Genomic DNA, 16,758 nt, shown 5'->3' on the forward strand with positions numbered 1-16,758 from the left:
GGGCTGTACTTGCTGTTTTCAGATTCTGTATCTGTTGTACCAGCCAATGTACATGCTGTACTGGCTGAGTGGAGGGCTGTACCTACTATTTCAGATTCTGTACCAGCTCTATTGGTGCTGCCGTGACTTGTTTTGGTTGCCCATGGTTATGCCCGACTTGTTCATGGTGATGTACATGGTACATTATTTGCTCAGCTGAGTTTTTCTCACATATGGCATCTTGAAGACCCCTGGTGATGGGGAAGATCAATTCCGTACGGGAAAAGGTGGTTTGCACACATTCATGGTATTTAGGGGCTTCTTTTGATGATAGCCCGTGTGTATGGTCCAATGATGGTTGTATATGGATAATCTGGCATCTCCCATGGGGAGAGTAAGGCCTTCAAAGCTTGTACATGTTATATTTTCTCCTTGGGTAATAAAATACTCCAAAGGGGGGGAAGGGGGGTCGGCCCATTCCGGCCAGTGTTAGCTGTGCACATGAAACTCGCCGCAGTTGCATAACAAACTATTCATTGCCAATCACACTCAGCCAACTTTAATCATGCTGAATTTTGACGCAAACCACTCAGATTTTTCAGCAATCACTTGAGAGAGAGAGAAGAATGGAAGAGAGGAAACTGACACAGCATAGACCCGGAACGGTTGGGCTTCTTCACAGGAATATAGATTATTCCTCTAGGATTTTTACAAAATGTATTGGCTGATTAAATTCAGCATGGTATCACCATCAAACAAGATTGAAAACAAATGATTTGGAATCTCCTAATTTGTACGTGATGACTTACCACGCACAAGAGTTGGAGAAACTCAGCCGTCCGGGTGCACCCCAATGGCCTTCCCAATGGGTCACACAACCGGTTGTCTTCTCTTGTATTTTGGATGCACACACGATTGTGGTCCTTCGAAGAAGAATTCAGCTAGCTTTTCTTAAAGGGCTTTGAAACACTTTCTCACATACGCTTGGGCAGTACCTTTGCCACGAAGTGATGGTCTTCTCTTTTGCAAAAGAATCTCCACACTTGATAGAGTAGCTTTAGCCTCCTTGTCTTCTTGCTCTCAAGCTCTAAGTGTTGTTTCTCTCTCTCACTTACCATGCACAAGAGTTGGAGAAACTCACCTGTTCGGGTGCCACCCCAATGGCCTTCCAATGGGTCACACAACCGGTTGTCTTCTCTTGTGTTTTGGATGCACACACAAGTGTAGTTCTTCGAAGAAGAATTCAGCTTGCTTTTCTTCAAGGGCTTTGAAACACTTTCTCACACACACTTGGACAGCACCTTTGCCACGAAGTGATGGTCTTCTCTTTTGCAAAAGAATCTCCACACTTGATAGAGTAGCTTTAGCCTCCTTGTCTTTTTACTCTCAAGCTCTAAGTGTTGTTTCTCTCTCTCATGAAATGATTATGAAGTGCTCGCTTCTTTGCACATGTATATAATGAGGATAGCTCGCCTCTTTTTATAGTGAAGTTCTTTCCCTCTTTTCAAAAATAGAAAGAGAGAGTCTAAAAGCGCATCTCCCTCTTGAAAATAGAAAGAGATGGTTTCTAAAACTACTGACTCCCCCACTGTGGCTAGGTGTGTTTCCTAGACCGATATCCTAGTGGCGGTCCATGGAGCAGATGAGGACAGTGGTCCGCTCACTTTCTCTATTGGATCCCATGACAGACTAGAGAGAAGTGAGCTTCCCTTGGAGGATTTTAGTGGTTGTACCTTGCAGAGGGTGAGGGTGATTGGTTTTCGGGCATGGGAATGGCATATAGATCCAGCATTGGCCAAGGTGGCGAGGGAGAGATTATGGCGGCTATGGATATGGGAGTGTTGATCTCTCATGCGCCTTCAGTGGGATCCAGGAGAGTGGACTTGGCATGATCCAACGGATTGGGAGGAGACGGTATGTGGTCTTGTAATCCGGTTCCTCCCTCCTACTACTTGCTTCCATATTTAAGCATAAAAGCTTACCAATTGCAAGTAGAGTCGATGACAACGGAAATCTTCGCGATGGAAGTTCTTGGAGTGATGAGATCTTCGATTTGTCGCATTTCTTTGCGACAAAAGTCTTCAAGAGGATGAAGGGAACCATGGGAAAGCTTCCCCTATGGTTCAACTTAAGAAAGGAGGGCTGAAATTGGGGTTTTCAGCAAAAAGACCAGAAATTACAGCAATAAAGAGAGCTGTTTTACTGAATTTCAGTCATTGGGATTGTGTAGGAGAGTGATTAGCATCTGGAAACACTCTTGGAAGCTTGAAAATCACCTTAGCAAGCTTGGAAATGGAGTTGGGAAGGAGAAAATGCAGCCCAACAGCCCTCATGAAGGAGGCGCCAATCTCTAGAGAAAGGAGGAGTGAGGTGGTGAGTTGTCCAGTGTAGGTGGCAAGCAGGTGCTTTGTGGAGCAAGCTAGGGTGGACACATGGCTGGTTACTCCCTTTGTACAAAGGGAATAAGGTCTGGGCGGTGGACACATTGTCCACCTCGGGACATGAGTGTGTGTGAACACCGATCTGGTCATAATTTGTCGCCCAAAACTTAATGAATTGTGTACACAGTCACCTATAAATTAGTGCTAACTCCTAAGGCTAGGTTTATGACCAATACTTACCACCTGTCACATGCCACATAACCATGTCAGCAGACAGTTTCACACGCACGGTTCGCGGGCGGGCGTCCCCTTACCCGGAACTACACATTGGTCAAGCAAGCATGACAGCAACATGCAATTTCAATTGCAAGCAAGCACATAAAGATGCTATGCAATGCAGCATTGGTATGGACAATCCCCGTTCATGAGACTATACCAAAATAGACGTGCTCCAGGCAAGTATACGAAGTAGTAGATCCAATGGAACACCAATCCACCAGGCATTTTCGGGCATGTACACAGAGGCACAAGTACCAATGGAAAGCCAAGCCCATAGTATCACATGAGTGGCATCAATCCCCAGTATATACAACTGCCATGGACACCAGTCCAATGTACATACATGATAAGAAAGCATGGGTGGACCAATTGGGTGGCCAAATGGTGACACCATCCATTCAGTACAGATTGGATCCATCTATACTCTCCCCCATAAAGGTAAGAGTCCATAGTCCATCATGCTTTATAAAGCATGAATCACACTTCTCCACTTAGGGGTGGAAGTATATCCATGGTCAATCATACTTCCCCACTCAGGGATGGAAGCATGTCCAATCATACTTCTTCCTCGCTTAGGGATGGAAGCATGTCCATTCATGGGTTCCTCTGGAATAAGAACTCATGTCTAATCTTGAAGCGTGTCATGCTAGGTCATAGAACATGTCCAAGTTATATTTATCTTTAAGATTCTTGATATAAGATCCATGTACATGGTTAGGGTTTCTCACAGACACAGGTGGGCAGTTGTCCTCAATTGAAAGGCATCCATATAAGGGTTCAATACCTCTGGATAATCCTCAAGGTCTTCTGGATCCATCCACTGAGCATCCAAGGGTGGATAGTTCTTGAACTTTACCAGGAATTTCCTGATAAGCTTTCCTTTGGGTCCGTTCCTTTCCTTATGATAGACAATTTGTTCAGGTTGGAATACCTCTATAGTCTGCTCATGTACTTCAAGTGGATCTTTCATGATTGGAGAAGTAGTCACCTCTCCATGATATGGCTTTAATAAACTTACATGAAAAGCGTTATGAATTTGCCAATGAGAGGGCAATTCAAGACGAATAGCTACATCATTAATCATTTGTTTGATTTTGAATGGTTCACAGTACGTGTTTGAGAGTTTAATAAATCGACTCTCTTTTCCTTTCTTCTTCTTCAAGCGTGCTTTCTCAAAGCAGCTACGGACCTTCTTTATAATTAGTGGGACCTTCTTTATAATTAGTGTCTCTTGTATGTTTGTTGGTAGCTTTCTTCTGTTTTGCTTGAAATCTCTCTATGGCATGGTGCACTTGAGTGAGCATCTGGTTCATGTCTTCAACAAACTTATTAGCTGTAAGGATCTTCTCTTTGGTTTGCATTATGGGTAGGAAATGTGGCCGTCCATAGACTACTTCGAATGGCGCTTTTCCTGTAGAAGAATGTATAGTGTTGTTATATGCGACAAATACTTCTCCCAAGTTGCGTTCTTTTCAGTACAGAAGCATTTCAAAAGATCCAAAATCTGTAAGTTGACATTCTCACTTTGCCCATCTGATTGGGGGTGATACAAAGAAGAAAAATCAAGCTTAGTGCCTACATTCTCAAAGAGGGCTCTCCAGAATAAGCTAGTAGGCCTTGGATCTCTATCTCCCACTATGGTCTTTGGAAGTCCACGATGTTTGAAAATTTGGGCCAAATATGTAGTAGCCATGTGTTCAACCCCCACTGTCTTCTTCACTGGAACAAAGTGAGCCATTTTACTAAATCTATCCACAATTGTCCATATGGCATCATTCCCCTTTGGAGTCTTTGGCAATCTTGTGATGAAGTCCATGGCAATACTTTCCCATGGTTTTTTTGGAATAGGCAAAGAGTGTAGTGACCTGCCTTGATCAAACTTCACCTTTTGGCATGTGATGCATTCACGAACAAATACCTCAATGTCCTTCCTTATAGAAGGCTGGTAGAAATATCTTTCTAACATCTATGTGGTAGGAAGAATACCCCTATGTCTAGCAAAAGGAGGTGCATGGCATTCCTCCATGACCCTTCGCCTTAATTCCTTCAGTATGCAAAGCTGATCCTTCATCATTAAGAAACCTTCCCTCATACATATTGTTGATAGTATGAGCAAAGTCCAAGGAAGCTTCTCACTTCATGGACATCTTTCGGAGTTGGCCACTCCACAATGGCCTTGGCTTTGGCCGGATCCATCATCCGTACATCTGCTCGGATGATATGCCCCAAGTACTTGATTTCTTGCAAAAAAAAAACTCGCTTCTTTGGATTTATGTACAATTTATGTGCTCTTAACTCTTGAAATACTACAGTTAAATTTTTCTTATGTTCCTCTTCATTTTGTGAAAAGACAATAATGTCATCAAAGAAAGCTCCACAAAATCTTCAATGTTGGTGAAAAATTCGATCCATTATTCGATTAAAGGTAGCCGGTGCATTGGTCATACCAAAGGGCATGACCAAGAATTCATAGAGGCCAAAAGTGGTACGTAATGCTGTCTTGGAGATATCCTCTGGTGCAATTCGAACTTGATGATACCGACTCCTCAAATCAATCGAGTTGAAAACTGAAGCTCCACTTAGTGTGTCTAAGATATCATGGATTCTTTGAATAGGGTATCTATTCTTTATGGTAACCTTATTCAAGGCTCGATAATCCACACATACGGAAAGAACCATCCTTCTTTTGCACTAGCAAAACTGGCGAGCAATAAGGAGAGTGACTAGGTTGGACCATGCCCTTCTCTAGTAACTCATTGACTTGATTCATGATCTCCTCCCGTTGTGAAGCACTCACACAGTAAGGGACTTGATTCGGAGTTGAGCTTCCCGGAATGAGATCTTTCTTATGATCTTTAGGTCTCTCAGGTGGGAGTTCTCGTAGAATAGACTCACTAAAACAATCATTGAATTGCTGCAAAAAGTTCATATGCTCAATATTTACATTATCTTCAGATTTACTTTATTGTGCAAAGACTAAATAATTGCAAATGAAACTTTTCATTGCCTTTTTAATTCGTACATGACCCACAAGAGGAATGGAGTTTCCTGGAACTCCTACTTCTAATACAATATTCTTTCCTTTATGAGTGTCTTGCGCATCCAAGGCATGTCAAGCACATGGTCACCATGAAACTCGTTTCAGTGGCTTTGAAACTCATTTCACATTTCAGTGTTGAAACGTTTCATGTGCACATTGAAACTATACCGTTTCATGTGGGGAAAAAGGTTGTGATTTTGTGTGTTTTTTTAGCTTTTATAATTCTTTCTTCTTCCTTCTTTCATCCTATTTGTTCTTTTCTCTTCTCTTTTATATGTCTTCTTTGTTTACTAATGATAAATATGCTAATATCATCTTATAACTATTGGCCAGTACCTTCACATTTTATGTATATGATCGTTTCGGTCCAACGTTTCATTGTCTACCTACCTGGTGTCAAAATAAATTGTTTCAGCATCGTCTCGTTTCGATAGTGAAACATTTCGCGGTGACCTTGGTCAAGCATCACATCACACCCTTGAGTAGGACCTATGAGAAAGTCCACATGGTCCTTGCCTTTTACTAATGAAATGACCGGCCTCCACTTTAATGAATGTGAACACATTGAGTTATAACTTGTCCGCCCTTTGTATTCATTAAAACTTTGCCTCTTTACATAGGTTTCAAGCTCTGTAAAACATCAAAAACTCGTCAACAGACAAGAGCACTCCACTGGGGATAGACACCATGCAATGCCAGGCGTCCCCGGCACGGCTTGTCCCTTCACACATCCATGTAGGCAGGACACAAAAACAGATCATACTTTATCAAAAATCCACTAATGCATTACATGCATCCACGATTTATGCACATGCATGCACTGTGTAGGAACGAAATCATCCATTCTCAGAGCTTGTACTGTTTGGGCACCCCAAGATCCCCAAAGTCCCATTCACACATGAGAATGGCAAGATTTGTGACATCTCCCCCGTCTCCTAAATAGTTGTCTGCAACTATGAAAGCTCCCTGGCACGGCTTGTCCCTTCACACATCCATGCAGGTAGGACACGAAAACAAATCATACTTTAGCAAAAATCCACTAATGCATTCACATGCATCCATGATTTATGCACATGCATGCACAATGGAAATCTCCCGTTCTCAGAGCTTGTATTGTTTGGGCACCCTAGGATCCCAAGAGCCCATTTACACGGGAGCATGCCAAGATTTGTGACATCCCCCCCGCTTTCTAAACAATTGTCCGCAATTGTGAAAGCTCCCTTACCAAAAGGCAAGGTTGTTCTCATCTAAAAAGATGAGCTCGGATCTAGTCACGCTAGGACCTTGAAGATCTGATTGAAAGAATCCAAACCAGCCATAAGCAATAACTATATACCATTGAGCTCCCATGTGGACACCCATCACACACTGCGGACAAAAAGCTAGACTCAAGTCACATGCAGGACTTACTGATCATATCAGTGAAGCGTTTCCTTGGTTGTGGAGTCTCTCAAATCAACAACCAGTCTCACACAAGCCTTGCTTGAGTGGATCTCTCAGGTCTGTACCCAGTCTGACAACCATATCCCCAAGCCACTTAGCAAGGATCCCCAAGCCACTAAGCAAGGGAGGAACCTACTTCTATCCAAGCCACTTAGCAAGGATATTGTCCTGTGTTTCTCAAGTCACTAAACGAGGGTATACTTTATATATATATATATATATATATATATATATATATATATATATATATATATATATGTATGTATGTATGTATGTATGTATGTATGTATGTATATGTATGTATATGTATGTATGTATGTATGTATATATATATATATGTGTGTGTGTGTGTGTGCGCACACACACACACACACACACACACACACACACACATATATATATATATATATATGTATGTATGTATGCATGCATGTATGTATTTATGTATGTATGTATGTATCATGCACCCATAAGCTCTACAACAGACTTATATCATCCAATAATAGATTTGTTTTGATTGAATGCTATATGGCAAGCTATGGACACCCATAAGGCTTTATACAAGTTTATACTTTATGGTCACAATAAGCTTTTACAGGTATTCTTATGGTATCTTGGATTATATACATGAATCTGATGCATGGGTATAAGAATGATGCCTGGAGTCTAAGGCCCCTGTGAAGAGCTTTTGTACCTGTGATGAGTTTCTGAAGACTTGCCTCAATGAAGAGTTTCTTAAGGCTTGTATCTATGAAGACTTGCCTCAATGAAGAGTTTCTTAAGGCTTGTATCTATGAAGAGTTTTTGAAGTCTTGTACTCGTGAAGAGCTCTTGAAGCCCTGGTGCAGATTCTGAAGATCTGGAGGTTTGCTACAGACAGGGCAAGAGCTTTTGGATTGTTCTACTGCAGTGAGAGAGATTGGGACGTGGTCTTGTGAAACCCGATGGGGACCCGGAGTAGTATACAGACACTTCAGATGCCTACAAAGATATGAAAACATAGCGGAAATAACCATAAACAATATCAAATAACAGCACTGAGCCGGAACGGCTGGTCCCCCCCCCCCCCCCCCCCCCCCCCCCCCCCCCCGTGGGAACTGCTTTATTCCAATGAATAGACAGATATAGGTATACCAAGGTGCGGGTGCAGTCCTGCACCGGATTTTCCACAAAGCTTAGCAAACACTTGCTCAAAGATCTGGGGTACCAATCAGCACCACAACTAGTGCAAATCAACCCCTAAACAACAGCCTGGTACGGTGCCAAATCCAGCCCTGAAATCCATGCAAAACAGCCCCCAGAACGGAGCAAGTGTTGAGCGAGGTTATCTTATCTTCAGTATGTTTTTCCATTCATTTGCAAGTGTATTCAATCTTCAGTATGTTTTTCCATTCATTTGCAACCCCGATTCCAAACCTAACCAACTCACCAAGCCACCTTACACGGTACTAGATATCGTGCTCGTACTTTAAACTAAGGTTTGAATCCTTTACACAAGGAACATTCATGCACACACCATGGCTAACGGAGCCACATCCACATCATCATCCTTGTGGCCTTTGGATCTCGTGGATCCATTCGCCATACTGTCACTCACCATTAGGGATGATTCATGCTCCCTAGATCTCGAAATGCTCCACACCGTTTGAAGAGTCCTTATTCATGCCAAAGTCAAAACACCCCTTGGAAAACATCGTTTTAAGGTTGCTTACCTATCGGTAGAATGTCATGCCGTGTTCCATTTACTCGAAGTAGCCCCTTACCTCTGTAAGGTTACCCTCACGGTCTTCCGTATAACCTAGCAAGTAGACAGATGAGATGGAGGTGCAAGCCATGACAATGATAATGCACACAGAGGAGGAGATAGAGATAGAGTAAGAGGGAGAGAGTTGATAGCCTCAAGAGATATATGTTGCACAACTCAAATGATATTCATTGAGATCATGAATCCACCCAAATACATGCTTTTATAGGTACCAAGTCCTTGTCTTTTGACCCTTAATAAGATAGGGCGTTCACAGTGCACACCTACTGTGTTCACACCACTAAGGACACTTGACCAGACTTAAGACTAACTCTGAAATTACCCAACACAGGGCACCGTAGGAAGGAGGTGGATATGCTGCACAACTCAAATGATATTCACTGTGATCATGAATCCACCCAAATACATGCTTTTACAGGCACCAAGGCTTCCCTTAATAAGAGGGTGCTCACCCTAAGGACACTTGACAAGATTCGAGACTAACTCCGAAATACTGGAGGGGGGGGGGGGTGGGGGGGTGGGGGGGTGGGGAGGGGGGGTTGGGCAACTTGCACGCAAGGCCTGGGGGTCGAGGGATCTCTCTCTCTCTCTCTCTCTCTCTCTCTCTCTCTCTCTCTCTCTTTCTACAGAGCAGCACTATATTTGCCGATGCCCAATATACTATGAGGTTTGGGGGAGGTCTCGCTGCTACTTCCGAGAGGGCTTTGGTCCACTCTGCAGGATTATGGACTTCCCAGACTAGAGATGCCTTGGTATGTTTCTACTTGAGATGAGCAGACACCGGAGGATCCTCTCCAGAGACCCCAATGCTCAGGCACCACCCCTTTACCCACAGGCGACTATCACCAGCTTCTTCAGAGACGAAGGGGACAAGAGCACCCATGATGCACCCACCAGAGCCATCCCGCTAAGATCGACTAGAGGAGTCACACGGGAGCCAACAGCAGTATTGTAGCTGCGCCAAGCGCCCCCAGCTCCAGGGCAGATATCTGGTCTACAGATCCAGATCCAAGACATCCTACAACGGCACGAGACTACTTCCACTCGGCCATCCAACTCGATGGAGCTAGGCAGCCCCTTGGTATCTGCCCTTAATTGCCCCATGGCCAATGTTCTACATGGACCACTACCACCAGGGAGAGCTCCACCCTGTCCCCGAGGAGTCACTTCAGAATGGGCTTTCGTGCTTCGACATACCTGGCAGCCAGGCCCATGGGACACCAGCCATGCCCCTCCCATCAACTCCAGATCCAAGACATGCTCAACTGCCATCACACCACCTTCCACTATGACAGAAGGGGAACTCTTGGCCACACTCAGTAACCCTGCAACGGCACCAGACTACTTCCACTCAGCCATCCAACACTTTGGAGCTAGGCAGCCTCTTGATAGCTTCCCTTAATCGCCCCATGGCCAATGTTCTACATGGACCACTACCAGGGAGAGCTCCACCTTGTCCCAGAGGAGTCACTTCAGAATGGGCTTTCGTGCTTCGACGTACCTGGCATACCAAGCCCATGGGACACCACCCACGCCCCTCCCATCAATTCCAGATCCAAGACATGCTTAACCGCCATCACACCACCTTCCCACGTACCGTGACAGAAGGGGAACTCTTGGCCACACTCAGTAACCCTGTAAGGGGAACTCAGGGCCATGCTCAATAATCGTGTGCTCAACATACATGAGAGAGTGTGTTACGACCCTGAGTTTTCCCTCTGGACAACAAGCAGGTGGGCACGGGCACGGGATGGACATTTTGAATAGGCATCAGTTTGGATATGAAAAGGAAACCCATGTATGTGGCCAGCCCAAGTGTGAAGGGGACAAAAGGTTTTAAAGAAAGGGACAAAAGGATTTTTAAAGGTTATAAGGTTTTTAAAACCTTAGATGATATAATAATAAAATATTATTATTTTTGAAGTATGCGTTTTGCCTATGTTGCTTTTGGCTTTTTGGAGAAAAGCGTTTGGAATCGCATCTTTGGTTATAAAAAGGCGAAGGGTGGCAGATTTTAAATCATCGTATGGCATGTGGCGCGTGGCGCATCACCTTAGCGATCATGATTGCAGAATCGTGGGTGGTGTAAGGCGCTTCTTCTACTCTTTGGTTGGCTGGTCGTTGGCGCACGGCATCTGAGGCACCACTGTAGGCAAGGCAGCACGGGTGAGGATGCACGGCAGCAGCCAGTCGCCAAGGAGCACGTTCAAGAAGGCGATTCTCACTGGTTTGGGAAGGCAGTGCAAGAGATGGGCGCACAGCAGCGAAACAGCCAGGCGGGCTGCGTATGTGGACTGCAGCCAGGCGGGCACAGAACCGTATGCTATGCTGCCACGTGGGCTGGATTTTGTGGCTACGCAGGTTTGCAGGAGTCGCATCCAAGTTGTCGCAGAAGCACACGTGGGCTGCTGTTGGGCGCGCCTCTGTGCTATGGGCGTTCGTTCTTTTTTGTGGCGCATCTGTTGGGCTGCGTGTGTGGAAGCAGCCAAGCAGGCAAACTTTGGTATCGTGGATTACTGGCCATGGTGCATGGATATTGTTCTCTCTCTCATCGTGGATTGCAGGCTTTGTTTACGGGATTGGGATACAAAGGATCAAGCTAAGATGCACAGGATGATGTTCTTGGAAGAGATGTGTTGTTGCTCTTTGTCTTGGACTTATGTGTATTCAGGGATTGCTTGACACGTCTTTTTTCTTTCTCTCTCTAGGTTTTTGGCACTGTGATTGGATGGTGCATATGTGGGTTTATCTGTCATGGAAACATGACATTGGTTTTTCGAGAGGAAACAGGAATTTGGTATCGAGGAAACAGGCCTATGGTTATGGGATACAGGTCTTTTGTTTATCGGATACAGGTCTTTGGTTTCATGTGGAAAACATGTCTTTGGATTCATGTGGACAGGTTCTAGTTTTCTGGAGGTTACATGCAAGTTGTGACTATAGGGAAGGACATGGTTTGGTACAGCCCTATTGCAATTTGGGAAAGGGTTTGAGAGATCCATGTTAGCGATGGAGAAGACCTTTTCAAGCAGGGAGATATTGTACAGGTGTGCCTTCTCTATGGAATGCTTTGCTGTAATAACGAGAGTTCTTATTTGGAAACACTGGGTGAAAGCTTCAAGGGATCCTATTGGTAGAGGATTCTACAAGTTGTACTTTGTACTCAAATTTTGATCAAGTAAAGAAATACCGCAAGGGGCGCCACTGCGTTTTGGGGCCAATCGGTGTCCTTGTGCTTTTTGCAAGAGCACTCTAGCTCCCCCTGTTTGTTTCCTTTTCCAGGTCCCCATGGGTGATGAAGTGTTTTGTGTGCGAGTGTTTGTTTCACCGCGTTTCAGAGTGTACCCTCTATTGGATGATGATGTGCCCCACATGCTTCATATTCTCATGTACTCCTTGATGAGACTTCTTGTACTAGTGCTTATACCCCAGTACTTCCCCATGATGATCATTGTCTCAGCCTCTACTTTGAGAGAGCTATGTTATTTGTACTTGTTCAGTTTTTCTTTTCCATGATGAGACATACCATCGATAGCATTGTATCACTTTGGTCTCATAGATCCATTGGGTCTTTAGGAGATGTTTAATATAACTCTCTCTCTCTCTCTCTCTCTCTCTCTCTCTCTCTCCATCTTTCTCTCTTATCAAGCGTTTTTTGACTTTGTGTTGGAGTGAGCTTTGCTTCTATTATAAGGATTCTAATGTTTATGATGCCCTCTTCTTCTCTGATGCAGTGGAGATCAATAAGTGCACAAGAACTGTCCATGCTTATCTTATCTGGACTATACCTTGCCATTGCGTTGGTCGACAAACGAAAGCTTTGGTATATAAAATCATCTTCAATTCTTCTGTCTGTATCTGCACAGATGAGATCTTTGTGATGCTATTTTTTCTCGCTGTTAATACTTGTGAGCAAAAAAATGTTGACTTCTCTGAATACTGCAGTTATCCTTGGCTAGAGGAGCTCTGCCTGTCAGATTGCTGTGGTATAACCACGGGATATACTGGTAAGGCCTGTGTGTGTGGGTGTGTGCCGTGCACGGTCTTGCCCCCCGGAGGAGGGGGGGGGGGGGTGGGACACTTCTGTTTGATGTTCCATGCGGCTTATCATGTTGCCACAGCCTTGACTATTTGCGTTTGGAACTTGGTAGGCCATTATGTGGTTATCTGTGGCTACGACATGGACTTAGACGAGTTTGAGATCCGGGACCCTGCTAGCTCAAGGTTTAGTCAAAACATTTCATTCCCTTTATACAAGACTTACTCATTACTTTACTCTCTAGGATTTTAAACTTGACAATGGCATACAAGGTTAAGGTCCTTTTGTCTTGCCTGTAGTGAACATGGAAGAATATCTTCACAGGCATTAGATGAAGCTCGCAAGTCTTTTGGTACAGATGAGGATATCCTTCTGGTGTGTGCTGGTCATCAACTTTATAGAATTGTAATTGTTCGTGTGTTGTTTTTTAAAGATTTTTTTTTAAATTATCATTGCTTGTGTCCTTGCAGATATCGCTCAACAGCTATAAAAAAGACACAAAAACCACACTTGCTGTGTCTCTGAAGTCATCTGCATGATCTCATTTTTTAATGCCGGAAAGGACCTGTCTGACCAAAAGCTTCAGTCTTCTCTCCCAGCTTGTCAAAGCGAATTTCATAGCTCAATCAATGGCTGGTTATATTTCATGGAAGTAAGTCCGTTTGCATGCTCATTCGCCAAGCCCTTTTAATCTATCGATTGTTAGGGTGCCTTGATACCACACTGGTTACTGAAGTGCTAATGTTGCCGCCCGCCAGTGTATGAAAAGTTGCCCATCTTGTACAGGCTTCAATCATTAATTTCCTTCTGAAACAGTATTGCATGCAATTGATATAGATTGATACATGACATTGGGTTGCCATAATAGCCGCCTTCTAATAGAAGTGTCATGGCTTGATTGCCACTCATTTTGTTAAGAAGAATATTTTTTAAGCTTTAGGGCTTCTAGAGCAAGCTTATGTGATGCTGCCTCATTTTGGGAGGTCTAGGCCCTTTTCTCAGTTGCACTTACAACAACGAGAGAAAGATTTATCAATGACCTTGTAAGTAAAAGTTTCACTAGGCATTTATGCCTTGGAAAAAAGATTCCATTCATCCAACTGTTATCTAACTGCGTGTGGTTCACATTTCTGAACTTGTTTGTGAACAGTTATCTAACTGTGTGTGGTTCACATTTGCCATCCATGCAAAGCAGCTGTCTTTGTAGGCGGATCGATTTTGCCGCTCTTTTAGGGAAACAAAACAAAGGAAAAAGATGAGGAAGTTTCACATGTGAATGTGTGTGGTTCACATTTGTGAACTTGTTTGTGAATAGTTGTGTGGTACACATTTTTCATCGATGCAAAGCAATTGTCTGTGTAGCTGGATCGATTCCGCCACGCTTTTAGGGAAACAAAAAAAAGGAAAAAGACGAGGAAGCTTAATGAATGCTGATGTTGTGTGCAATGACAAGGACTCATCATGCGAGCGAAAATGGCACATGGAAGTGCCATCATTTGGCCTTTTACCTCTTTATCTTTATGAAAACCCATACTAACCATTAATATGATGCTTTCTCAGGTGGCTCAAACTATCAAGGATTTCAATTTATAACCTTGAGAAGCCCCTCTACTTGAAGGCTATCCATATCTAGTTGGGCTAGATGTGTGTCGATCATAGGATTGAAAACAACCGAATAAGTCATAAAAATCTCTATCTCTAAGGAATTTCTTCACACATTATGATTTGCCTGCAGAAATTGACTCGTATTTTAGAGAACCAACTTTATACCGCCCATGAAAACATGATTGGGATTTAATCAATCCAATGCTAAATTCGCCAAAGGGAAGTGCCCTTCAATTCAATTTGAAATAATAATGCGTTGGTCAGATTTTATTTTAATTTATTTTGCTTCCTCTAACCCTTGATCCAGTAAAGATGGTTCACTCCATCTATACAACTAGAGCTTCTCTTTCATGATGTTTATAATGCTAGTTTATGCTAGAGGTTATCCATCCCAGGCTTCTGTAGAAACCTGTTGCGAGAACTCAAGCCAACGTTTTACACAGTGCCTGTTGATGCTTGTTACACAACGCACATTCATTGTATCCTCACTGTGGAGATACTCTATATTTGGCTTTGTGCTTTGTTTTAGAATCTTTTTGCTATCCATGTTCATCATGAACTTTGTGGGAATATTTTTGGCAAGGTTAATTGGTTTTGAGGTCTTTGGGGCATCCACTTTGTTAGACCTATTAGTCCAGTGTGGGAATATTTTTGGCAAGGTTAATTGGTTTTGAGGGCTAACCCATCAAACCAACACAGTTATGCCAATTGTTTGAGACTTGAGATGAAAATAGCTAAATTTACTAGAATTCGTTAGCACTTACAAATGAAAGTTGTGCTCATGTACAAACACATGCACATCTTGTTTAGCTAAGTTGATTTCATCCAATTATTACTTTGTGTGAACTCATTTAACTAAGTTACTTTTCATCGAATTATGGTTCACTTGCCTTTTTAAAGATCTTATAATGAAAGTGAAATGTTTTTAATGATCATCAGTATTATGAAATTTTCTAATGACTCAACCTTTTTTTCAATATTATTTTATATTTTAATCTGCACATCATCATGTCAAAAGTAAACTTTGCAAGAGCTCGTTTTGTTTGTCATGTAAATGAGTTGGGATTGGATGATTCAAATTGGTTCTAAAAGTTGTGTGCTTTGTCCAAGTGTAAACGAGTACTTGCTGGTGGTGTAGTCATTCATAGGACTTTTGCTGATTTTTTATAGTTTGGTTTTTTGTGATTTTATAATCCTAATTCTTAAGATTCATGGACACACCATAATATGCTCTTGTCTTGTACGGACTCCACTACCATCAACCTCAAACAATTGCATGGAAAGGAGGTTCGATCCTCTTGGAGCTTCAAAGAACCTGAAGAGCCTAACCTTATGGAGAGCAAATGTGAACACACACACACACACACACACACACACACATTCATATTTGTTTTTTTTAATTATTAAAATTTTGCCGAGAAACACCTATCTACATATACATACATACATATGTGTGTGTGTATACACACACACACACACACACACGTATATATGTTCATGTGTGTGTACATACATATATATACATGTCACACATACACATACACACACACATGTATATATATGTATGTACACACACACACACACACACACACACACACACACACATATTCACTTATGTTTGAAAATTTGTTAATAAAACAATGAACAAATAATGATTGGTGCACACTAGCTTGATGTTTGATCATTGTCACGTACAACTTACATGCAAGGAGGCGTGTTATAATCTTGTTTTTTAATTTAAAAAAATCATATTTGGTTTCCTTTCTAGGTTTTTGCGGACACGTCTCCTTTAACTAAGGTGTTCACATGCATAGAACTTAGAATTAAAAAGGATAGATAATGGCCACACCATTTCCCATTGAAAAGTTTGAGGTGAAGGGTTTTCACACAAAATTGAAGTTCCTCCTCTCATGTGAAAACTTTGTGGGGCATTTTGAGGGCTAGGGAGTCCATGCAATAGTATGAAGAAAAAAAGACGAGCACACAAATCGAAGTTTCTCCTCATGAGAGAAAAGTGTGGTGTGCATTCTGAATGGTGGGGACACATGTCCATACCATATGGAGAAGAAAAGATGAGCACACATTATCTAGCATTGCTCTTGGTCTATTCGACTCATTTATACATCACTTAGCATCCAATTCCACATTAGAGGGAGTGTGAATTGCCACGACACAATATTTGGGACTAAGGAAAAACATTTAAAATAAGCCTTAAAATCAATTCTTA

The 16,758-nt window shown here is 42.7% G+C and overlaps 1 protein-coding gene across 2 annotated transcripts in view; it reads left to right on the forward strand.

The window, feature by feature from the left end:
- Window positions 1-14,022, forward strand: part of LOC147641748 (guanylyl cyclase 1) — a 57,033-nt gene extending 43,011 nt beyond the window's left edge. The window contains exons 5-9 of one of the 2 annotated variants that reach the window (XM_086799096.1): window positions 12,622-12,710; window positions 12,833-12,894; window positions 13,039-13,111; window positions 13,226-13,301; window positions 13,397-14,022. In XM_086799096.1, coding sequence (XP_086655222.1) covers window positions 12,622-12,710; window positions 12,833-12,894; window positions 13,039-13,111; window positions 13,226-13,301; window positions 13,397-13,465 — 369 coding nt within the window. In that variant the 3' untranslated portion in view covers window positions 13,466-14,022. Of the gene's footprint in view, window positions 1-11,595; window positions 11,892-12,621; window positions 12,711-12,832; window positions 12,895-13,038; window positions 13,112-13,225; window positions 13,302-13,396 lie in introns of those variants that run through there. The other variant, XM_086799104.1, reaches the window with a different exon arrangement.
- The last annotated feature ends 2,736 nt before the right edge of the window (window positions 14,023-16,758 follow it).

The sequence above is a fragment of the Cibotium barometz genome, chromosome 1, assembly GCF_041138505.1.
Source record: "Cibotium barometz isolate CiBa-2024 chromosome 1, ASM4113850v1, whole genome shotgun sequence".
NCBI classification, from domain to species: domain Eukaryota; kingdom Viridiplantae; phylum Streptophyta; class Polypodiopsida; order Cyatheales; family Cibotiaceae; genus Cibotium; species Cibotium barometz.